This window comes from Macaca thibetana, chromosome 3 (assembly GCF_024542745.1).
Source record: "Macaca thibetana thibetana isolate TM-01 chromosome 3, ASM2454274v1, whole genome shotgun sequence".
Classification (NCBI taxonomy): Eukaryota; Metazoa; Chordata; class Mammalia; order Primates; family Cercopithecidae; genus Macaca; species Macaca thibetana.
Genome location: NC_065580.1, coordinates 66,209,852 through 66,234,267, shown reverse-complemented (window position 1 = coordinate 66,234,267; position 24,416 = coordinate 66,209,852). Strand labels below are relative to the sequence as shown.

Genomic DNA, 24,416 nt, shown 5'->3' with positions numbered 1-24,416 from the left:
CTCTGTGGATAGTGTTTCAGACATTTGCAGGCCAGTAGCAGAGAGAATTTGGGACTGGGAACTATTCTAGTATCCTTCAGTTCACACTGCCTTCTCAGCTGAGAAAACATTGTGTCATTGAAGTAGGAGGAAGATCTATTCCAGCATTTTCCAAGGTGTGTTCCTTGGGATGTTAGTTTTACTGTGATAAAATATTTTTAAAATTATTTTAACTTTGTTAACTTTTAACAAAGTTAAACAGGTTTTCTTGCGTAGAGATTCTCAAAACCTATAACACACTTATGTTAAAGGAAATGCTATAAACTTCCAAGGGGGAATTAGGAATGCAGCATTTTTCATTGTATTTTATTATCTTCCTCTTTTAATTTTTCATGAAGCTCCTTTGGCATCTGTGTGACATAGAATATACTTTATAAAACACCAATCTAGTCCAGTCCCCTATTTTAATTAGTAAAATGAGGCAGAAAGCAATAGAGTGACTTGTTCGAAGTTATCGATTAAATTGACTCCAGAACAGGACTAGAGACCAGGTTATCTAACCTCACAACATGGTCAAACCCCTAATCGCAGCTATGGATTTAATGTCTTTGTTCCCTGCCAGACTGTATGTACTGCCCAAACAGAAACTTTGACTTGTTTGCTCCTTACTGCATCCGCAGCACCTAGCACAATACCTGACTCACAGTGTTCAAATCCATACTTAGTAAAATCGAATTGAGATTGTTCACGGGGACAGACATGTGTTGCCTGTTCTTGGCAGGCTGGTCCTGACTACAGTGTTACATATGAAGGAGTTAGTGCTGAGTTCCATACTTACACTGAGAGTATGTGGTCCCAGTTCCACTGACACTGAACCTATTGAGGTGCAGTCTGTGTGTGACAACATTCTTCTGGGGTTGAAACAGGATGATGTGAACCTTGGGTGCAAACAAACAGCCCAAGACCACAAAGCCACTCAGGCTGACAGAGATGCACATGGTTGTCGTCTGCACCTACAAGAGAAGGTTGGCTAGTAAGTGTCTGGCTGTACATTCAGTCAAATGGCCAACTAAAGAGAGTGCTGAAACAAGACCAAAATGAAAAACCCAGAATAATCGACAGCTCTATTCTGATTATAGCCAAATCAGTACAGTAATTATATTGAATCTTCTATGTTTGGGGTCTTGGAAATATTGCTTAGGATTTGTAAGCAAACACCATTTGTGTGGGGTGCTTTTGAATGCTTGCCAAGACTTCGCATGGATTTTCTTGTTTGTTTTCTTTATATTTTTATAAAGATATTTCTGTAAAACCACAGAAGTTGGAATCTTAAGTAGTAAAACATATTCAATGGTGAAGTGGCCAGATTGCTGGTGATTTCAGTCTATGAACTTGGCTTGTTTAAGGTTTAAGGTTATTATAAACAAATTTGTTGGTTTTTTTTTTTTTTTTTTTTACATTTTTGTATCTCCCTTGCTTGCTGGAAGCTCTGCCTATCAACTACTGGTTTACCCTATTCTTTGTTGGGGATCACTATCAGCTTTCTTCTGTGGTACCTTTGTTTTGCTTATCTTGTTGGCATCTCTCTGGAATTTTGATTCATCGGGTACTCACTGTTCAATCTTCATGTTTTCTAGGCTTCTATACACCCATTCTTGACAGATAATTTTCACTTCTCCCTCACTGTTTTCCCTGAAAGTTCCCCAGAACCAGGGTTTATCATGTCTTCTCATTCTCATCCCAGAGTAACTTTAGATTTGTTTTCCTTTCCCCTTAGGCACATGCTATTATAAAGTAGCATGGTTTCAAATGCCCCAAATGACTTTAGGCATCTATGAAACATTTCTGTAAAGTCTCTGACCTTCCTCTCTAACCAAGGAAAGCTGAAGACTGAACACATAACTGGAGAAACCATATAATTTTAGAAGGCTTCATTTTACCTTTGATTTTTTAAAAAAATTCAGGCTGCCCTGTGGCATAATTCTTTAGACCTTGTTTACTTTGAATCCTGAAAGCATAATCCATCCTCATCATTTTAAAGTTCTTGTCTCTCTTAACTATCCCAGTGCTCTCCACTTTGGGGCCCCTAATCGCAGGCTCCTTTCTTGTCAACTTCTCAGAAAACAAGCTGCTATCTGACTCTGTGATGCAAAAGTCTTCATAAATCTGGGAGAATTTGTTTTCTACATATATGTACAATATGATGTTAGAATTGTCCTCTTTCTGCCTCAGTTGCTGCCTCTGACTCTGAAGCCAGTGTGAAGGATATCAGAGATCATGGGAGGGGAAGACAAATCCAAATTTGCAAGATTTCCAGCAAACCTTTTCTGAAAGCATTTCTATAACCCTTGAAACTACTCACACACTTTAAGACATTACAAGAAGAGGTGAGAAGGGGCTTTTAGGAGGAGGGGATCTTGGGCGAAGCTGTACTGTGATTTTTGTCTCCTCGCTGAAGCAAGGAATGCTTCAATGTGGCCGTTTACAAAAAGTCAGGTGTTTCTGCAGGAAGAGGATGCCCTGAATTGGGACCTGATTCCTGCCTTGGAAATCAAGAAGGTGGTGGAAAGGCTCATTGCTTTAGGGGCATTGCATAAAACTTGCAACTGTCTTGGGGTAGTCCTTTGTTCTGAGAATTTATCAAAGCAAAGGCTATGTGAATGGTATGCATGGACAAGATGGGCCACACAAGAGCCATTATGCATGGTCTTGGGCCTATGTCTTGGCCTGGAGACCTTCACAGAAAGAGGCTTGGGGTAGGATAGCTGGATGCCCTGAGAATGAGCATGGAGCCACCAGAGACAAATCACAAAAGAGAACTGCCTGTCAACTCACTCAAGGTCCTTCAGGGGAAAAGGCCAGAGGGTAACTTCTAAAGATCATGTGAAAAATGAAAACACCCTCTAGTCATCTTCCAGGCATCTGAAGGATGTACCTTTCCATGTGTGAACTTAGAGATCATAAAGTCATCTAGCCACGAAGAACTATCTTACTGCTTCCTTATTACTCTTTAATCAGGGCTGAGAGGGAAGTAGCAACTGGTGGATTGGGGAACATGAACACCAAGGAAGATGCCAAGAGGACATAGTTTTGATTATTATATAGGACTAGATATTTTAATTTCTTAATAAAGACAATTTTCAACTGAAAATGATGGTAGTACCGTATGTTACCTAAAAGCATATAAATTCATGGGTCTACCAAGGTCATGAACGTTTTTTCTCATTGTGCTATCCCCAGCACCAGAATGGAGCCTCACATGTGGTGAACATTTGGTGTTTGAATATGTGCACAGGAATTTCCATCCCAGGGTGGGGGATGATTACCCTTGCTAAATACTGAAGAGATAACGGAAGGAGCATTAAAGTTGTATTTTTATCATAGTTTGTGCACCATGTTTATTCAGCATACCTGTTATAAATTTGAAATACCTTTTACTACAAAGCCCCAAATATCAGTCTCATAGTTTCAGTTATCCAGTTCCATCAGTAAGTCACACTATTAAAAGTCTGCTTTTGTCTGTAATTCTGTGTTCTGACCCTTTGAATACTACCAGCTCACGATGCTCTGTTTTCATCTTTGTCGAACTCGCAGCAATGCTTGACACAGCTAATCACTTCCTTCCTTTTGGATTCCTGGACACATCTTTCCCTCAGTGGTGGTTCTTTGTCTTAGTTATCTATTCTACTTGAACTTTAAGTGCTGGACTTGCCCAGAGCTCAGTTGTGAACTCTCTTTCTTCACCATCCCATTGAGTTTCATGGCTTAAATATTGATGATGTCCAAATCAATTATTACTGGTTTTGACCTATACTTTGGGCTTCTAGAATTAAATGTTCAACTGCCATCATGACATATTCTTTTGGTAATGAAATAGGCATATCATAATACTGTAATCAAAATTTGGTCCCTTTCCCCAAGTGTCACTGTTTGAGTAAGTGACACCAGATGCCACCCAGTGTGCAAGCTAAAGACCATCCTTGATTTTACCATTACACCCATACATCCAGTCCAACAGCAAATTCTGTTGGGAAATTATTCTACATGAGCTTCTCATGTTATTTTGTGAGCAAGGCTCTGCCTTTGTTCCAGAATGTCTTTTCAAGGATTTTGTGTAGCAAAGAGCTTTAGAAGATAGAGACAGTGACTACCTCTAGAACAAAGGGCAGCATACTACTCATTATAAAAGATTCAGGTTCCCTAGTCTCAGAGTTCCTCTCCTGTGATGTAACCCACTGATGGTACAGCGGTCACCTGGACTACTTTGTGTAGCCCTGTGAGAAGTGGCACTCAGGAAACCTGTGCAAATGCTGACACTCTGGCTACTGCTATTGCTGTGAGTCATAAAGTTCTTTTTGCTAGCATTAGTAAAACTGTGGTAAGCTAACTTGTTGCCTTGTAAGTATAGTAAAATCTCAGGCACTACAGTCTTTGACAGTTTTGACAATGAGGAAAGAATGCCAACAGACACATGGCTTTTTCAGAAAGAAAATATGAGGGCTTCAAGGACTGATTAACAGGATTTGAGGAAGTATGTGGGAATCAGTAGCAAACATGTTGACCAAATTGTATGGTTAAGCAGGAATAAATACTGTTCCACTTTATTGCCTGTTAAGGAGGAAGATTTGGAGATGTGGTTGAAGGCTGAGTAACAGGAAGTAGGTTTAAACACAGCTCCTAGACTGATGCCCTGGCTGTCGTTAACTCTTCTCTGGAGGGTAGAGTGGGGTGAATTTCCTCCCCGTTTGGATTCAGATCCACCTGATTCTAGTAACTAGTACTAACATTTGTCCTGGGTAGGCATAAAATTCCACTGTCTTTTACACAAAAATTGCAGAGACATGTACCTACGCTGAGCATTGAGAGATTTTCAGAGAACGTAGAAGCCAGGTGAATCACTCGAACTTTGACTGGTTTCCTTGGGAGGTTGAGACATCAGGGCACATATGCTTGTTAAGGAAGAATGGCAACAGCTGGGACCTTAAAGGATTAATCCCCAGCTGTAGTCTCTTATTCCAAACTTAGATGCATTCCAAGATGACAGTCAAAGGATTCAGAGTTTTGTTTTGTTTTTCAGTGGAACTTAGCTTTCTGGGAAGCTATAGATGAGGCACTGATTTGTATTTGGGCGCTTACTCACCTGGATTGGTTTACAGTGTTCACAAAGAATGAGACAGGGATGCAAAGAAATCTAGACAAATTCCTACCATCAGCGACAGCCCTGGAAAACTTCCCCAACCCTTATGCTAAAACAAGGCAAGACCCTAAGAGATATTATCATGATGAGAGAGCAAACGCCCTGTTAATTTTGTATCAAAAAGAAGCAAGTCACACTTGCTGTGTGAGTCAAGGCCAAATTAGTAAAGTGCACAAGCCATGAGTTCCAGCCAGAAAGCTATAGGCTCTGGCTTTAGTCAATGGGTCACCAAAGTTGAAGCGAATAGTGACAGTAATGATGATCTTATTTCATAATTTAGTCTTTTAGGTGCACAAAAATATTGGACCTTATATGGTTGAGCCATAGGTAGCTGCTGAGTGCTTAAAACTGAAAACAAATGTGTCTTATTTATTGGCAAGGAGCTGCTCTCTCACTGTGCTGCCCTACTCCCCTACCCCCATCCTAATTTTAGCTGCTTTAAGGAAAATACTACTTAAGGTTAGATTAAAATTTCCCCATCCTGAAGGGTGGGTGAAGTCCATACACACCAGACTAAGTATGCTGAGGAACTTCAGAGAGGGGAGGAACCCAAAATTTTAAGCCTTGTTGGTGATAGACACCCAAATCACCACCCTAACCTATTAGGGGAAAGGCAGGGCTGGGGCTAGTGTAAAGCAAGTGAGGCACTTGCCTGAGATACAAATTTAAGGAGACATCAAAAATGCATTAATCAAGACAATAACGCAATATTTAAAATATCAAAAATAATGCCAAGTCCATGATGAACACAATGTCAACATTTTAAATAAGGATAGGATCAATAACAGCACTATGCTATGGTATATTTGATCCTAAGGCAAAAAGAAAATAACACTGATCCTCTTTTGAGTACTGCTTATGCAGGTGTCCTAGCCCACTCTGCATTGCCTTGTAGAAATCAGAACTTGGCTGGGTGTGGTGGCTCTCGTCAGCACTTTGGGAGGCTGAGGCGGGCAGATCACCTGAGGTCAGGAGTTCGAGACCAGCCTGGCCAACATGGTGAAACCCTGTCTCTACTAAAAATACAAAAATTAGCCCAGTGTGGTGGCACGCGCCTGTAATCCCAGCTATTCGGGAGACTGAGGCAGGAGAATCGCTTGAACTCGGGAGGCAGAGGTTGCCTGAACCCAAGATCATGCCATTGCCCTGTAGCCTGGGTGACAAGAGCGAAACTCTGTCTGGAAAAAAAAAAAAAAAAAAAAAAAAGAAAGAAAGAAATCAGGACTCCAGGACCCTACACAAGTGTTGATACTCTGGCTACTGCTATGACTACAAGGTAATAAAGTTCTTTGTTTCTGAATCAGGAGTCTTATGTCTTCTGACACAAGGATTCTGAAACTGTGGCAGGCTAACCTGGTAGATTGCAACAGGGTAAAAACCTTTCACTGTTCTTGACAGGTTCTACCTCTACTTCTAACCATCTCCATTGTTAACATCCTATTGTCGGATGGTTCTGACCCCAGTACCCACCTCAACTTCCTAACCAGTCTCCTCATTTATGCCTTTTTGCCATATAGTAATAGAGTCTTTACAGCAGCCTGTTTTTTCCTACTAAAATGTGAGATCATAAACTCCCCTGCTTAAAAATCTTTCAGTGATTTTCCTTTCCATATAGAATAAAATATAAATTCTTTGCTATGGCTTATAAAGTCCTACATGATTTAACTCTCCTGCCTATTTCTCATATCAAATCACTCTTCCATTTAGTCATTAAACTGTAGCCATATGCTTTTCTTTTCTAAGATATTTTTGTTTAAGAGTGTTTGAACTTGCTGTTTCATCTGCATAGCACATAGAATTCCAATGCCTGGCTGCTTCCCTTCAGTGGAATTTTTTCTTCAGTGGAATATTATGAAATAGGTACCAGCAAAGTAGGGGTGACAAAATTTTTTTTACAGAATTTGAGATATAATATATATTTTTGAATCTTCAAAATAGTCAGTATGGGAAAATAGGAAATTCTTTGTAAGTATTTGAACCTTGTCAAAATTCTAGAGTCAATTTCCAAGACTCTGCCTACTGTAAGTAAATTGTTTCATGTGCTACAACCCCCAAAAGAACCTAGAGTCTTGACACTCCAAGTATGGTATTAGTCTAGTAGCATCTCCATTTCCTGGGAGCTTACTGATATGGAGATCCTTGGTCCCCATCCTTTCTTACTGAATCAGAATCTTTAGTTCAACAAGATCCCCAGATGATTCGCATGCACATTAAAATTTGAGATAAACTTCAGTAACCCACTTTTCAAGGGGATTTTAAAAAATCTCATTACAGCATTCACTACTGAATGAGCCTGCATTTTCATTCATTCATTATTTATGCTCCATCTCCATCTTCACCTTATTCCCACTAGACTGTAAGTTACAAAAGAGGAGAGACTTGCCTATGTTGATAACATTATCTCCAAGGCCTATAATAAGTCCTCACATATTTTTTGGAAGACATGAACAAAACACTCAGTAATTACTATAAATGAATTTCTTTATGGATAACTTTCCACTCAAACATGGCTGAATTTTTATTTACACAATTTAAGCTGTGTATTAGATCCCAATGACTCAGTGTTTGATTCTTAAACTGAGAATGGTTAGTTGCAGTATAGCAGGAGATGACTTGGATAGTTTCTCAAAAATCCTTTGAATTTTTTATTCTAACTGAATGTCTTGTTTGCTCTGTATTGAATTCCTATAATAGCTTCAATTAGTCCTCCTTGATCTAGACTCCACCCTTTCAAATTCATCCTTCGTATTAAGGATACGTCTGTGTTACAGTATGAAGGGCATGGATTTGAATCAGAAAAACTACTATTTCTTAACTGGCCACCTGGGGAGTTCATTATCCTCTGTTTACTCATCTTTCTAATGGATAATAAAATTTGCTTCCAAATTTTATCAAAATGAAGATAAGTGAGCTCATGTGTTTAAAGCATCTAGGAGAGTAAGTTGATCAGGAAGGTTTCTTTCCCTCTTGCCTTTCATCATGTCACTTTTTTGCCCAAGCAAATAACCGAAACAAAACAAACTCAAGACCTCAAAGCCCTTAAACATCTAAATGAACCAGCCTTGCCCCTGGCCCATTTTCCACCTGAGTAAGACTGATATGGCTTCCTTCTGGTTGGTTCATTCCTGTCTAGTCTCCGGAATATTCCCTATATTCTCTAAATACCTTAGTTGTGTTTGCCCACCAAGGTTATGGGGTAAAAATCCTGTCTTCAAGAAGTAATCCTGGAAAGATCATGATCTTACCCATATAACTCTTATGGAGCCCACAGGTATTTAGAGTTTATCTCACCAATTTAATCATAAACTATTCTGTGTTTATAATTCTTGAATTCTTTCTTGTTTAATATCTTTCTTCCAGCTGAGATATAAACTTTGTGAAGACTGGAATCTTGCCTTATGTTTATTTATAACTCACAATGGGTGGCAAAGCACTGAGATATAAACTTTGTTGACTGTTTGATGCTCAAAATTTTTTCAGCTGCTCTTCAATTATTGCTGCTGATTCTGTCTGAACCACATGATTTTCCTCTGGGAAATTTTAAATCTCAGTCTTGTTCTGGAATTTCTAGAGCAAGGGTCCCGAGTTCAAATGCTTGCAGGGTCTATGAAAGTTTGTAAGTGAAAGGGACCACGTGTGAGAATTCAGAGATCAGTGGGAGATAGGGGCAACAGGAGTAAGAGTGCTCTGTCTTCAGGGCTGAGCGCTGCTCAGGTCCAGCTAATTGTTGAGTGTAGGAATTTGGGCTCATGTTTTTACTTTGTTAAGAGAAACCGAGAATACAGATATTTATGTAAAGTTTCTCAAGTTTCTAACTTTGACAAGTATTTCAAAAACAGTGCAGGCCAAACTAGACATATTGGTGGGACAAGAAGAGCATGTGATTCATTAGGGCAGAGGTTTTCAATCCTGGCTGCAAATCAGGGTTACCTGGGAAGCTTTGAAAAATCCTGATGTCCAAGCCACAGGCCAGACCAATTAAATCAGAATCTCTGGGGCTGTGTCCCAGGTATTTTTTTTTTTTTTTTTTGATGCTACCCAGTTGATTAAATACGCAGCCAAATCTGAAAAACACTACATTGGAGGCTTCCGTCTACCTTTCTCATTTCTTTTGTAAACTTAGGATTGGTATTATTTGTGAGGCTTCAGATCATCTTAGCGTCGCTGGATGCCTTAATTATCATGGACCTTAAAAAACTCTATTCCACAACCTCTATCCCATTTCATTTGCCTTATGACTTCTTCTATGTGGTGAAAGCTCTGGTGTCTTCAGCTAATTCCATTCAGTCCGTTGTTCTACTCTATTGCTATCATGTAAAGAAGAAAGTCATTTTTTTGTATGTCTTAGAAGTAAATGCTAATTCACTGAATAAAATTAAATTTTTATAATGTTATTTATTCTCAGTAGTATTCTCTGCTTTGTCATTTTTTTAATCAGCTCTTTTGAGAATTAAGAATTTCAAATCATATGTCCAGGACAAAATAATTAGTATTATAACTATTTTGCCATCCCAGTAGTCCAAATCATGTCTGCTAAGACTGGCTTCCTAAAAACTTAAAAAAAAAAATCATGCAGATCTATGGGACTAGATGTATGTATAAAGGCAAAAGATAGAGATGGGGCATTACAATACATTAACTATAGTTCTCCATGTTAATCCCCAAATTCTAACACTCCAACTCTCCTGTGGTTCATATACTCTGCTCTTTGACTTTGCTGATCCAGCTCTGATGTTTCTTCTTCTTAAAATTTTCCAAAATTTTTATAGGTAGTCTTGCCCCACAACATTGAACTTATGTTCTTCGTCATTATTGTTCATCCCTTAATGTAGCCCATAGGTTTCAGTCACATGGTTGTGAATAACTTAGAGCGACTAGACACAATATAATTTGCCAACATCTTGATCCCATGCTTTAAACAGATTTGCCATTTTTTTTTTAACAAAAGTATTTATCTATTTTAATTGGCAAATGACAATTGTATACATTTATGTACAGCATGATGTTTTAAAATATGTATGTATTGTGGAATGGGTAAATGGAGCTAATTAACATATGCATTATTTCACGTACTTACCATTTTTTATGGTAAGAGCTCTTAAAAATGGACCCTCAGTGATTTTCAAGAATACAATGTAGTCACCATGTTATACAACAGACCTCCTGAATTATTCTTCCTATCTAACTGAAATTTTATATCCACTCTGTCTTCTTTTTGGGCTGCAATTTTCTAGATTTTGGCAATGTAGGAATTGCTGGTAAACAACAGATTTGAGGATTTTTACAACCTATGGAGGCAATTCATTTTGTGAAATCATGGTGCAGCAAGTAAACCATTATGTTTCTGGAAAACTTTAATCTCTGACAATTTAAGAAACATAGAGAATAAAAAACAAATGCCTGAAGAGAGAAACATTCTTATACTCACTCATTGTAAGATACTGAAATCAGAATTATAAAATGCTACATTTTATGTAGCATTTTAACAATTTGGAATATTATAATGGAATGATGAAGTTTCTTTCAAAAGAGATGGTAATTACAAGGGAGCCCAGAAATTTGAACTGTATATTGCTAATAATGTATTAATTAACATTAATTAGGTTACCTGGATATGCACAGTAAAGTTTTTAACTATTTAAAGAAAAATATACATGTATATATAACTAAAGCTATAGAAAAGACATAGCAAATTAACATCGTATTTTAATCTGTTTTAGAGAAGTAATGAAGCATGAGTGAAAGTTTCTATCTTTAAACTTATGCTGGCTTAATGTTGCAAGTATATTTTAATTTACAGATTGATCCATGGTAGCCAAGTCCTCCTATATCTAATTTAAAGTATTCTCAAATAGATTCACAATTAGATTCTTAGTTTAAGTCTTATTCTATTGTCAATCACTTTTTAAGTTTAATTAATATTATGTGTACGTGTATTACATTTTATATCCCACTAGATTATACATTGAGTAAATGTCCATATCATTTATATTTATCTTCCCCTCTGTGCCTAGCACAGTGCTCTGTATGCGGTAGGTATGAATTAAATGCTCTCTACATGTAGAATTAATTTTAACATATAATATACAGGCTCATCATGGCATTTGAAATTACCCAACTCGTTGAGATGAAATAAAAGGAGTCTATTTTAAATACTACACAAGAAACACTGGCAGGAGAAAGAACAAGAAAAATAAGAAACAATCAAAGACTTACTCTGTAGTCACTTGATGTCACATAAAATATAGGGAGGAAGGCCAACCAGATGATGCACGTGGTATACATGGTAAAACCTATGAACTTAGCTTCGTTGAAATTTTCTGGGCACTTCCGCGTTTTGAAGGCATACACAGTGCATAAGATCACCAGGATCACATCGTAGGTAAGAGAGATCAACATGCTGGAATCTTTGACATTGCATTTTAGGATGACTGTTTCCCGCTTCTCTGCAAGGGTATACCTCCTGGTGCCTGGGGCCTCCAGGATGAGCCACACAGACACCATCACAATTTGCACAAGGATCAAACCCAGGCAGATGAAAACCTGAGAACTGGGGCTGATGAATTTTGGCCTCTGAGCGCCATTCTTGACCCCATCGAAGATGCGGGCAATGCAGTTTGTCTTGGTCAGCAGGGCTGAGTAACAGATAGCGAAGGAACTCCCCAGCCCAAGTCGGCGCAATGCACAGATGACTGGTGATGGCTTGGCAATGAAGAAGAATGTCATGCAGTATGACAGGCCAACCCCAAACAATAAGATGTAGCAGAGTTCTCGGCCCGATGCTTTGACCAAGGGTGTGTTGTTGTGCTTGATAAAAACAGTTATAACCATGCATGTACACATAAAACCCAGACAGGCAATGGTGACTGGGCCAATGGCCCAGGCGTCTTCCCACCTGATGTAGTCCTCAGGAAGGTCATAGCATCCAGTTAGGTCGGCAGTGGGCCACTGCCCAGGCCCACAATCCATACAGGTAAATTCATCAGCCAGGTATTCGTAGGATTCACAGGGGATGCAAATCCAGCAGCAGACATCCCCTGGTTGCATATTCTTCATTTCATTGGGGGCACAGGGGTCACTGCACTGGGAAGTGGGGACTGAGTTCCGGGACCAGTGGATAGAGTTGACATCTAGCGATAAGGTTTCCGCCCAGTGACCAACTTTCAAGTAGGAATACTTTCCACCTACATTTTGGAAATTGAACACGTTGTATCGCCCCATTCCATCTCCAAAAGTGTCAAACTTGACTATGCTATCTGCATCTTTATTTGGGTTGAATGGAGCTGTGATATGTAAAGTGAAAGAAAAAAAAAGAACACTTGTTTAGGTGTCTTATGTGTGATAGTCAATTACTTTATGTCATACACTGAAATAACAGGAAATGGAGATTCAAGGCTGAAATAATTTATCAGTTACCGTTGAAAGTTACACTTCAAAAGCTACTAAAGTGCTCATGCATTCATAAATTCATTCACTTACCATTACTGAGTGTCAAAGGGTGCCAAGTAACAGTGATAATCATGAATACAGTACAATGATTATTATGTAACAGTGGGATATACAAACATGTGGTCATATGTTTTATGGTGGGCATGTATCCTCTTCTTGAAAGACTTCATGATAAGAATTGGACAAAACATTGTGTCTCATTCTTATTACATATTTATCTATATACAGCCAATAAAATGTTTCCCATCTTAAATATTTTCATGAAAACATAAAACAGGAAGAATTTTCTCCTTCAAAATAAAGAACATTTTTTCATTACAGATGCATGGTATGATTCTTTTCAAGTTCAGATGATTCATAAAGAAAAAAATTTAAACTACCTTTCATACTTCAACTCAATAGTTTAATATTTTGGATATTAAATTTAATATTGACATTAATTCTGACTACATATATGCATGTCTCTATATACAGCATGCTCATATTCACACAAATACATACAACCTAGCTGTATGTAGAATCTAGGTAAGCAGACTTTGAAATTTCCTAAGTGAACAGGGTCAGTAGCACTCAGTCAAATGGGTCACCCACAACCCTGTCTCCTTCTTACAGCATTCTGCAAGTCCCTAAGAGCAGAAGCTCTCTGAGCATACGTGCTTCCTCTCTTCCAGCTGCTGCTCATCATGTCTGTCTTGCCAACATACACCACCCCTCTGATCACCCATTTCTGTGCCATGTATTCTGTTCTACTACTGTGTGCTTCTATTTCACTGCCGATCTTTACTCTTTTCTTAGAATTAGAAGACGAATGTTGCTGATACCTATGTGATACATAGAGAAACTCTATTACTCATGGTAGGCTTGCCTGTGTTGGTAAATGGACCCCAAACTGTTTATTTCTCCCTCATGTAGCAGTCTAAGATTTTGGTTGCTGGGTGTCTGTCCTTCACATCGTGATTCAAAAACCAAGATTCCTTCCATCTTGAAGCTGTACCACTGCTTAGCAAAGCTGTGCCACTGCCTAGGCCCTCCTCTTCATCAGCATCCACCCAGCAGAAGGAGAAAAAGAGTATAAAGAAGGTATGGCACATATTTCCATTCATACTGCATTGATTAGAAATTAGCCACAAGGACACACTCAACCTTAAAAGAGGCTGTAAAATGTAGTTTAGCTAATGTGCTCAGCTACTTCTGTACTGTGGAAAAAGAGACTGGAATTTAGAGGATGCTGCAGTGTCTGACCCTGTGAGTATTGGCTGTCTTTGTTGCCTCCCCTGTGAGCTTCATTCCACCTTCTCTGAGGTTCAGGCTGCTCTCGTTTATAGGGAAACAACATCCAGGAAACACTGTTTAGGGAAAACTGGATCCAGTTATTGTATGTGGTAAAGTGATCCTTCAATGAATTACTTGGGCTCTTGGTAAAAGAGGACTTTATATTTTGCAAAATAGTCCTCTCTTGTCTGAAGGATATAGGTGCCCCTAGAGGGCTGGGTTGGGTAGTTTACAATAAAACCTCATACCAGTTCTGTTAGAAATATACTATGCCAAATTTATTATTCACTTATTGTTATTTATTTCTTTGTAGTGTTCTTGTTATCTCACCCTGCAATTTGACTTTACCAACCTCCACTTCCTTTCTGCCACATTTCACAAACCCATCACATATATCTGTTTCTGTCTGCACTCTAGTTGTGAATTGGTTTCAAGTTAATTGTAAGAAAGGGTGATGTATTAGTTGAGTGTGTAGTTTTGGGGTTAGATGGATTTTGTGTGATTCTTGTTTCTGTCTTTTAATAATTGTGTGTCCTTCAGCAAGGACCTTTCTGACTCTGTTTCCTAATTTTCAAATTGGGAATAAGAGTTCTATTGAAGATTTGATGAGTTAAATCCCATAACATGTTAAGCACAATGCCTGGCACACAGTAAGCACTTAACATATATGTTAGTGATAATGAATATAAAAATAATAAAAAGAACTTCATAGAAAAGGAAAGCTGCTTATAAAAGTGAGACCTACTGAGGGACAGGGAGGGAGAAGATGGGAGGAGGGAGATGTTATTCAATTCTACCTACTGCTTTATCCAGACCTCACTTCTGACCCGATCCAGACCCTGCTCCTCCATCCTTTTCCCCATTAGTAAGCGTGATTATACTTAGCTATTGTTTTGCAATGTATATTTGCAGTGAAATATTGAGAATTTTTTAAAAAATTAATATCTTTTAATAAAGTATCTTCATTTTCGATAGCTATATACTATTACCTTGTACATAAGTACTGAGCTACTTAAATATTCTTATAGTTTTAACATTTAGGTTGTTTCTAAGGTTTTCCCTTTATAAACCTCATTATCTAGTTCTTTACTTAGAGCACATTCATAGAAGAAAAACTGTTGGGTCAAAGCGTAGGTTCTTTAAAAATTTAGCTACAGAGTACCGGCTTGCCAAGGAAAGGTGTTTTTTGTTTGTTGTTTGTTTTGTTTTGTTTTACTAACTAATACTCTCATGAACATTGTATGGGAATGTGCATTCTCCACAATCTTACTAACCTTGAGTATTTTTGTCTTTTTAATAATTGACAAACTGATAGGAAACATACCTTATTTTAATCTGTATTTATTTATTTGACTTTTAAAGGGTCTGGTTATGTTTTAATATTTTTAAAAATTATACATATTTATTTTGTGAATTTCTGGTTCACACATTCTTCACTGTTTTCTCTTGGGGTGTTCACATATTTTAAGAAATTAATATGTAGGCCAGGTACGGTGGCTCACATCTGTTATCCTAGCACTTTGGGAGGCTGAGATCGGTGGATCGCTTGAGCTTAGGAGTTCAGGACCAGCCTGGGCAATGTGATGAAACCTCTTCTCTACCAAAAATACAAAAAGTTAGTGGGGTGTAGTGGCACATGCCTGTGGTCCCAGCTACTCAGGAGGCTGAGGTGGGAGGATCACTTAAGCCTGGCAGGCAGAGGTTGCAGTGAGCCAGGATTGTGTCACTGTACTCCAATCTGGGTGACAGAGTGAGATCCCATCTCAAAATTAAAAAGAAAAAGTAAGAGTTGTATAGAAACTGAACATATTAACTGCTTGTCATATATGTACATATCTGTTGGAAAGATTCTTCTAACTTTGTGCTTTTTCCCAGATTGCTAAAATCTTAGGTAACTGATTCTATCGATCTCTTTCTTATAACTACTAGTTTACTTATCAGTTCAAAAAATCCTTTCCTACTCCAAGATGATTAAAATATTTATCTAAACTTTTTTCTATTACTTTTATTGCTTTTTTTATATTGAAAAATTTAATGCACTTCAAATTTAAAGAATGAGTTAGGATTTCAATTCATTTTTTCTCAAATGGCTAACAATTTAAATACTAAATAAAATATAGTATAACTTTTAAAATGTATATTACCGTACAATAATTTATAAGTGAAAATTATAAAGTACTAAATAAGTTAATCATTTTCCACTGATTTATAATACTTGTCATATATTAAATTCCCTGATACTCAAATCTTTATACTATTTGTTGTTTCTCTTGGTCTCTTTCCACAGTTGTATGGTCATTTTACAACTACCACAGCATTATACTAAATTTTAGTATTGGTTAGGACAAGTGAACATAGGAGTTGAAACATTATTACTGTATTATCAGGTATAGTGATCAATAGCAGAATTCTCATGTCACATAAAACTAACTTTCTTTAATCTATGACTAGAGAAAGTTAATTAAGAATTTTAGGAACTCCTTTCATATGTTACAAATAAGAAAAATATTGAATATTTTAACTCATTTTATATCAGATGTAAGAATAAGAACCCTCAGGTTCTTACTGTGTTACTAATTTAATTACTCTCAAGTATGCACCCAACCTCCACCAATGGTCAGTTGATGTTATTAGATAGTTTCTGGAAAACACTTCTAAAGGAATGTGTTTTATATCTTTAAATATTTCACTGTTCTCATAGAAATTTTTGAATATAAAGTTCTTAAAATTAGTATATTTAACAAACAATAAAACTGATTGAAAGAGACTAAAACAACCAGAAAACTTAAAAAAAAAAATGGAGAAAGCAGAGCAATGCAGGATGTGAAAGTCAAAGTCTTCAAAACACTAATATGCTCAAGAGAGATAAGTGAAGATATTGCATCCATGAGATAGGCACAAGATATCCTTAAAAATGAATATTCAGAGAACCAGAATGAGCTTTTGGAAGGGAAATAGCAGATATAGAAATTTAACATAAAGACTGAAAGATAAATTTGAGAAAAATCTCAAAGTTTGACCAAAATGCTGTGATGGCAAGAAGAAAATATAACAGGAAAAGAATTACTCTGTGGAATGTCAATTTGTAACCAACAAAAGTTTCAGAAAGAGAAAATAGAGGGTGAACATTACTGAAAGGCAAATAAACACCAGTGAAGAGTAGACTTGGCTTAGGGAAGGGTGAAGCAAGAAACTTTTCTGATTTGTTGTAAGTGTGTTGTATTCATGTAAAAACTACATACGTGTATTATTTTGATAAAACACTAGTCCCAGCTACTCGGGAGGCTGAGGCAGGAGAATGGCGTGAACCCAGAAGGCAGAGCTTGTAGTGAACCGAGATCACGCCACTGTGCTCCAGCCTGGGCGACAGAGCAAGACTCTGTCTCAAAAAAAAAAAAAAAAGAAAAGAAAAAAAGAAAAAAGAAAGAAAGAAAGAAAAAGAAAAATTATAAAGTTAAATAATATAAGATAATTAAGCAAGGTCAGGCAGCGTAGCTTTAAAGTAAATAAATTACAAAAATAATGCTGCTGCAAATATTGGAACAACTGCTTGAAAAGTGGGTGGTGAATAAACAAATGCTACTTTTGGTGTAATTTTATTTTTTAAATACATTTACCTTTTACTAAATTTGTTTTGTAAAATGTGTAAAATATGTAACAAAATTCAGTCTAGTTTCTAAATCCTTCAAACACATAAAACAAATTACTTCAAACGCATACATTACAAATTCTAAACAAAAAAAATCCATTTTTCAGAAGAAATGCCCTGCTCCTTGGCTTGTAATAAAGATCCTTAGGTTGCTGTGTCTGTACTAGAATGAGAAAGAATGAAATAAGAACCAAGAAGAAAAAGGTGAACCGCAAATATTCCACATGTGAGAAAAAATCCTGTTCTTGAACAGTTATTCTGAATGCAATGGCAATATTGACCTGGGTAATGAGGAGGCAAGTAAGAAAAGCAAGCTCTTAGGTGCTGCTGGAGTGGCTTCAAGTGGCAGAGAGCTTGAAGCTCTAGTGTATTGATGCTGTTGTCTTCCTGGTGCATTTAGAGTTGCCTCTAAGTCAAATGACTCACTAGGAAAATAGAACCCAGTTAACCAAAACCATGATTCTCCAGCAATCAGCCGTATAGTTCTTTAGTGTGAAGAAACTTATTTGCTGTTTCTCAAGTTAAGTCTCACCATGGGAGTAAGCATCATTAGAAACGGAAAAATACATCACTTCACCTTTCATTGGTGTTGCAACAGCATGAAAGAACCCAAACTGGAAGGAGAAAAAAAAGAACAACCAGAAAGATGGAAGAGTTTTTTATAAAGACTTAAAACAACCTTCTCCAAAATCTAATTTCAAGCTCCTTGTCATTCGGGTGCTTCAAAATCAGGTCTCCACTTTCCGAAGGAGTCAGATGTGGCCTTGGGTCAGGAGAATTGTTTCTCAGGTTAGCTCATTATCCAATTAGTTCTGACCCGTTTCAAATGGGAACTTGGCTTGAATACCAAGGTGACCAATCCTCCTAGGAATCATTTCATAGAGAGGCAGCAAGTCTATACCTTAAAAATATCATAGGTCAATGGCAGGAGGAAATTAAATTCATTCTTTATTTTTTTCTTCTCAGACAGAAGTCCAATTAAGGTAAGAGAATAGTGTGACTCTTAGGCCTTCAGTAAAGGGAATATTACCTCCACTACTTGGATTCACATTCATAAACACTGATAAAGATTGCAAAAGCTACTAGCAGTGACCAGGCACAGTGGCTGACTCCTGTAATCCCAGCACTTTGGGAGGCTGAGGCAGGCGGATCACTTGAGTTAGAGATCAGCCTGGCCAAAATGGTGAAGTCCCCATCTCTACTAAAAATACAAAATATTACCTGGGTGTGGTGGCGTGCCTACAGTCCCAGCTGCTCAGGAAGCTGAGGCAGGAGAATCTCTTGAACCCGGGAGGCATAGGTTGCAGTGAGCTGAGATCACGTCTTTGCACTCCAGCCTGGGCAACAAGAGCAAAACTCCAACTCAAAAAAAAAAAAAAAAAAAAAAAAAAAAGCTACAAACAGGAACGTGGCTTCAGTTTTACAACCAGGGCCTTACTAATGTTTCTGTGAACTAATCTGATGAATCAGAATTAAGATATAGGTGAAAGACAGTGTCGTCTCCCTGAAAAGACTGTGTTAGAATTCAAGAGGCAAGGAAATCAAAATCCTTCAGTTAGAGCAAACAAAATCTTTTACAAACTTCATGCAGCAAGAAGATAGGAAAGAATAAGAATGAATCCCTGGCCGTCGGTAATTAGTTTACTTACTAAGATTAGGAACAAAATCACCGAAGCATTTCTCACAGTCATCAACTGAGTGTAACAGCTGGGACAAAGCACGACTTAGATGTCTTCGTTGCTCAGACTTATGTGTGGAAAACACTCAGTAAATACCTAACATGCCACAGTGAAAGTGAATGTTTGAGAAAAGATACTGAAATAGCTTTTTTTCTTTTCTTTTCTTTTTTTTTTTTTTTTTTTTTTTTTACGGTGCTATGACTTTTGCAGAGGACTCTCTTCAGTTCCCCTGAAATGTTAGCATGGCTAGTCTTCATTATAGATTTTACTGGTTTTCCTTTCTATATTCTACATATTATTGTTGAAATTGTCAATACTCCAGGCAACTCAGGAACAATCTACTCTCAGACTAAGAATGAAGAATGGGGAGGTAGGGGCATAGGGAAAATAGAAATGAGTGGGAATTATGAAGATTCCAATCCTCCTACCCGCAATTCAGGGGACAGGGCTAACTTGATTTATTTGAGCTGAAAGTCCATAGTGGTCATTGAATCTTTGCTTAGGGACCTTCTTTAATGTGAACTACAGATACTATCACATTTTTTTCGTACCTTCTTTTCCCCAACTCTTGCCCTCTTCGTTACGCAGTGTACTGCTTTTCTCTCCTCTGCTCTAATAAGTGTTTAGATTTTTAAAAATTTTCATTGAATTTTAATGCATACTGAAAAAGTATTTTGAAAAAGTGGATTATTATCATGAAGTGAACACACACATGTAACATTGTGACTGTTAAGAAACAGACCATTACCAGTTCGCTTGTTCCTGTCCCTATCATTCCACCCTTCCTCTGCCCCAAAGGCAATCACCATCTTACTTGCTACAACCATTGTATTAGTTAGGGCTGCCATCACGAAGTACCACAAACTGGGTGACTTGAAATGACAGAGATTCTGAAATGACAGATTTATTGTGTCATAGTCTGCCTGAAATCAAGGTGTCAGCAAGGTTGGTTTCTTCTGCGGGCCGTGAGAGAGAATCTCTCCCATGCCTCTCTCTTAGCTCCTGGTGGTATGCCAGGACTCTTTGGTGTTCCTTGGCTTGTTAATGCATTACTCTGATCTTCCACATTCACACAGTGTTCTCCCTGTGCCTCTGTGTTTATCTTTTCCCTTTTTGTAAGAACACCAGCCATATTGGACTGGGGCCCATGCTAATGACTTTATTTTAACTTGGTTACCTGTATAAGCACTATTTCCAAATAAGGTCACATTGTGAGATACTAGGGTTATGACTTCAAAATATCTGTTTTGGGGGGACACAATTCAACCCATAACAACCACAGACTATTTTGCCTGATATTGAACTTTATATTAATGTAGGTGTGTATTATTTTGTCTCTAACATCTTTTACTCAAAATTAAGTTTTATGAAATTCAGTCACGTAGTGATGAGGTCTAGTTTATTTTTATTGATGCATAGTAGTCTATCATATGATGGGCCACAACTTAGCCATTCTTTTGTCGATGAACTTTAAAAAAATTTTTTCTTTCAATTTTTAGCTTATATAAACAATGTCTTTAGCTGGGTTATTCTAGAAGCAAACCCCAAGACTAAATTTGAGTTTGAGTAGTTGATTTGGGAGGTTATAGGGCAATGGAGAAATAAGACAAATAGGAATGAATCCAATACAGGATGTGTCAATGACCAAGTTACTGCTGAGGGCAAGTGGGTCTCAGCCTCACTGGGGCCCTGTGGGAGACAGTGGAATGGAAATTGGGAAATAAAACCCCAACTTACTCATCAGCTCGGATGGGACAACTCTCATTTGTCATTGGCTTGTGGTGGAGTGGTAACTTCATGGCATTTTTGGTCTGTTCTCTATAGGCAGAGCCTGTTGGACCAGACAGAGCTCTCTGGCAGAGTCACAGACGCTTCTATTGAGAAGCTATTGGCATGTCTGAGAATAGTGAGTGGTAAGAAGATACACGTGAAGCACTGACAGCATTTTCTACATGCTACCTTGAAGATTCTTGTATATAAATTTTGGGACATACATATATAAGCATAGTTCATTTTATTGTACTTTGCTTTATTGTGCTTCACAGATATTATTTTTTTGTTTTGTTTTACAAATTGGAAGTTTGTAGCAACGCTGCATCCAGCAAGTCTATCAGCACCATTTTTCCAACAGCATGTGCTTACTTCATGCGTCTGTGTCCCTTTCTGGCAACTCCTCTTGCAATATTTCAACTTTTTCATTATTATTATATCTGTAATGGTGATCTGTGATCAGTGATCTTTGATGCTATTATTATAAATGTTTTCAGGTGCCAGATCAGATGGTGATCTTAATAAATGTTGTGATTGCTGATTCTGATTGCTTCACTGACTGGCCATTCCCCTATATCTCTCCCTCACCTCAGGCCTCCTATTCCCTGAGACACAACAATATTTACATTAGGTGGTCTATAAGTGTTCAAGTGAAAAAAAGAATCGCTTAAAGTCAAAAGCTACAGAGGAGTAAGCTTAGTCATGAAGGCATGTGGAAAGCTGAGACAGGCTCAAAACTAGCCCTCTTGTACCAGTTAAGCAAGTTGTGAATGCAAAAGAAAAGTTATTGAAGGAAATTAAAAGTGCAACTCCGGCAAACACACAAATGGTAAGAAAGTGAAAGAGTCTTATTGCTGATATGGAGAAAGTTTTACTTGTATGGATAGAAGATCAAATCAGACACAAGATTCCCTTCAACCAAAGCCTATTCCAGCTCAAGGTCCTAATTATCTTCAATTACTTGAAACGTGAGAGAGGTGAGGGACCTGCAGAAGAAAAAGCTAGGAGAGGATGGTTCATAAGACTTTGAGGGGCCCAAGACTTCAGTGGAGGAAGTCACTGCAGATGAGGTGGAAATAGCAAAAACCAGAATTAGAAGTGGAGCCTGAAGATGTGGCTGAATTGCTGCAAACTAAATGATCAAACTAAAACAGATGAGGGGATGCTTTTTATGGATGAGCATAGAAAGTGGTTTCATGAGATAGAATCCACACCTGGCAAAGAAACTGTGAACATTATTGAAATGACAAGAGGATTTAGAATATTACATAAACTTAGTTGATAAAGCAGTGGCAGGATTTGAGAGAATTGACTCCAATTTTGAAAGTTCTATTGTGGGTAAAATGCTATCAAACAGTATCACACGCTACAGAGAAATCTTTTGCGAAAGGAAGATTCAATTATTGTGGCACACTTCATTGTTTTCTTATTTTCAGAAACTGCCACAGTCAACTCAGTCTTCAGCAACCACCACCCTAATCAGTGAGCAGCCATCAACACTGAGGCAAGACCGTCCATCAGCAAAAAGAGTATGGGCTTGCTAAAGGCTGAGATGATTGTTAGCATTTTTTAGCAATGAAGTATTGTTAAATTAAGGCATATATATTGTTTTTAATACATAATGCTACTGTACACTTAACAAACTACAGTATAGTGTAAATATAACTTATATATGCACTGGAAACCAAAACATTTATGTAACTTTCTTTATTGTGAATTTTGCTTTATTTCAATGGCCTAGAACTGAATTTAAAATATTTCTGAAATATGCCTGTATGTGTATGTGCACAAGTGTGTATATGTGTATATAGTGTGTATGTATTTGTATATAATAGTAAAATTGATTGTTTCAGTTGCTTCATATGCTTAATATTGATGTCATTTAATTTTAGATATTTGAGTGAAAATGTACTGGTATCTCATTGTGATTTTTTTGGTAGTTAATTTGCATTCCCCAATGCCTAATAATATTGAGCACCTTTTCATAAGTCAATCAAATGTCTAGAAGTAGTCTTTTATAAAGTACCTTTTCCAGTCCACTTGTATTGAATTTTTCTTTTAAAAATTTGACAGCGGGCTTGGTGGCTCATGCCTGTAATCCCAGCACTTTGGGAGGCGGAGACAGGCAGATCACCTGAGGTCAGGAGTTTGAGACCAGACTGGCCAACATAGTGAAACCTCGTCTCTACTAAAAATACTAAAATTAGCTGGGCATGGTGGTGGGCGCCTGTAAAAACAGCTACTCGGGAGGCTGGGGCAGGAGAATCGCTTGAACGTGGGAGGCAGAGGTTGCAGTGAGCCGAGATCGGGCCATTGCACTCCAGCCTGGGGGACAAGAACGAAACTCTGTCTCAAAAAAAAAAAAAAAAAAAAAAAAAGTGATTTATAGGAGGTGTTTTTTTTTGTTTTTTTTTGTTTTTTTTTTTCTTTTTGAGATGGAGTCTCGCTGTGTCTCCCAGGCTGGAGTGCAGTGGCGTGATCTCGGCTCACTGCAAGCTCTGCCTCCCGGGTTCAGGCCATTCTCCCGCCTCAGCCTCCCAAGTAGCTGGGACTACAGGCGCCCGCCACCACGCCCAGCTCGTTTTTTTTTGTATTTTTAGTAGAGACGGGGTTTCACCATGTTAGCCAGGATAGTCTCGATCTCCTGACCTCGTGATCCACCCGCCTCGGCCTCCCAAAGTGCTGGGATTACAGGCTTGAGCCACCGCGCCCGGCGATTTATAGGAGTTTTTTATATTTTCCAGATATGAGTAGTTTTCAGATATGTGTTGTGAATATCTACTCTGTGGCTTATCTTTTCACCTGCTTTTTAGTTTTGTCCAATAAACATAAATTCTAAAATTTAATGCCCAGTACAGTCTTTATTTTTAATGCCCCCAAATTCTTAATTTTAATGCCCATTTCCAATTTATGAATTATTTACTTTATGGCTAAGACTTTTAGCATTCCGTTTAAGAAATCTTTACCTATTCTAAGGTTATAAATACATAATTCTAAAATGTGAGGATTTCAGGTACTGAAAAACATTTCAGAAGAATATTGTATCTTTAAGGCATCAGCTCTCCTTTTGTGCTGACGTAGTGTGCCATGCGTTTGACCTTAAGGAAATGGACTATAATATGTTGGAAAAATATTCAGTGTGTGCCCATCTCTTTGCTATTCCTAAGCCTCTCCAGAACAGGGATGATGTCTCATTCAACTCTGTACTCTCATTAAGGAACACTGGACACATACTAGGTATTAACGCTTTCCTAAACAATTAGACTCATTAGAATCATCTCAGGAACTTAAAACTCATGCTGACACCTGAGTCATAATACAGGCCAATTAAATGTGAATCTTAAGGGCCTTGACACTTGTATATATTATGATGTAGCCAAGAGGGCGGGGGAATTGCAGCCTCTAGTGGGTGAGGCCAGGG

The 24,416-nt window shown here is 37.9% G+C and overlaps 2 protein-coding genes across 3 annotated transcripts in view; one reads left to right on the top strand and one right to left on the bottom strand.

The window, feature by feature from the left end:
* GRM3 (glutamate metabotropic receptor 3) overlaps positions 1 to 24,416 on the bottom strand; it is a 102,256-nt gene that overhangs the window by 13,735 nt on the left and 64,105 nt on the right. Inside the window, exons 3-4 of the mRNA XM_050785253.1 lie at positions 11,393 to 12,459; positions 818 to 992 (exon numbers count right to left, since the gene is read on the bottom strand). Of these exons, the coding sequence (XP_050641210.1) occupies positions 818 to 992; positions 11,393 to 12,459 (1,242 nt within the window). The remainder of the gene's footprint in view (positions 1 to 817; positions 993 to 11,392; positions 12,460 to 24,416) is intronic.
* The window catches only part of ELAPOR2 (endosome-lysosome associated apoptosis and autophagy regulator family member 2), a 272,270-nt gene that overhangs the window by 212,183 nt on the left and 35,671 nt on the right, over positions 1 to 24,416 (top strand). The window contains exon 22 of one of the 2 annotated variants that reach the window (XM_050785251.1): positions 22,432 to 23,058. The exons of the other annotated variant lie outside the window; for it this stretch is intronic. Coding sequence (XP_050641208.1) covers positions 22,432 to 22,539 — 108 coding nt within the window. The 3' untranslated portion in view covers positions 22,540 to 23,058. Of the gene's footprint in view, positions 1 to 22,431; positions 23,059 to 24,416 lie in introns of those variants that run through there. 2 annotated transcript variants of the gene reach the window in all.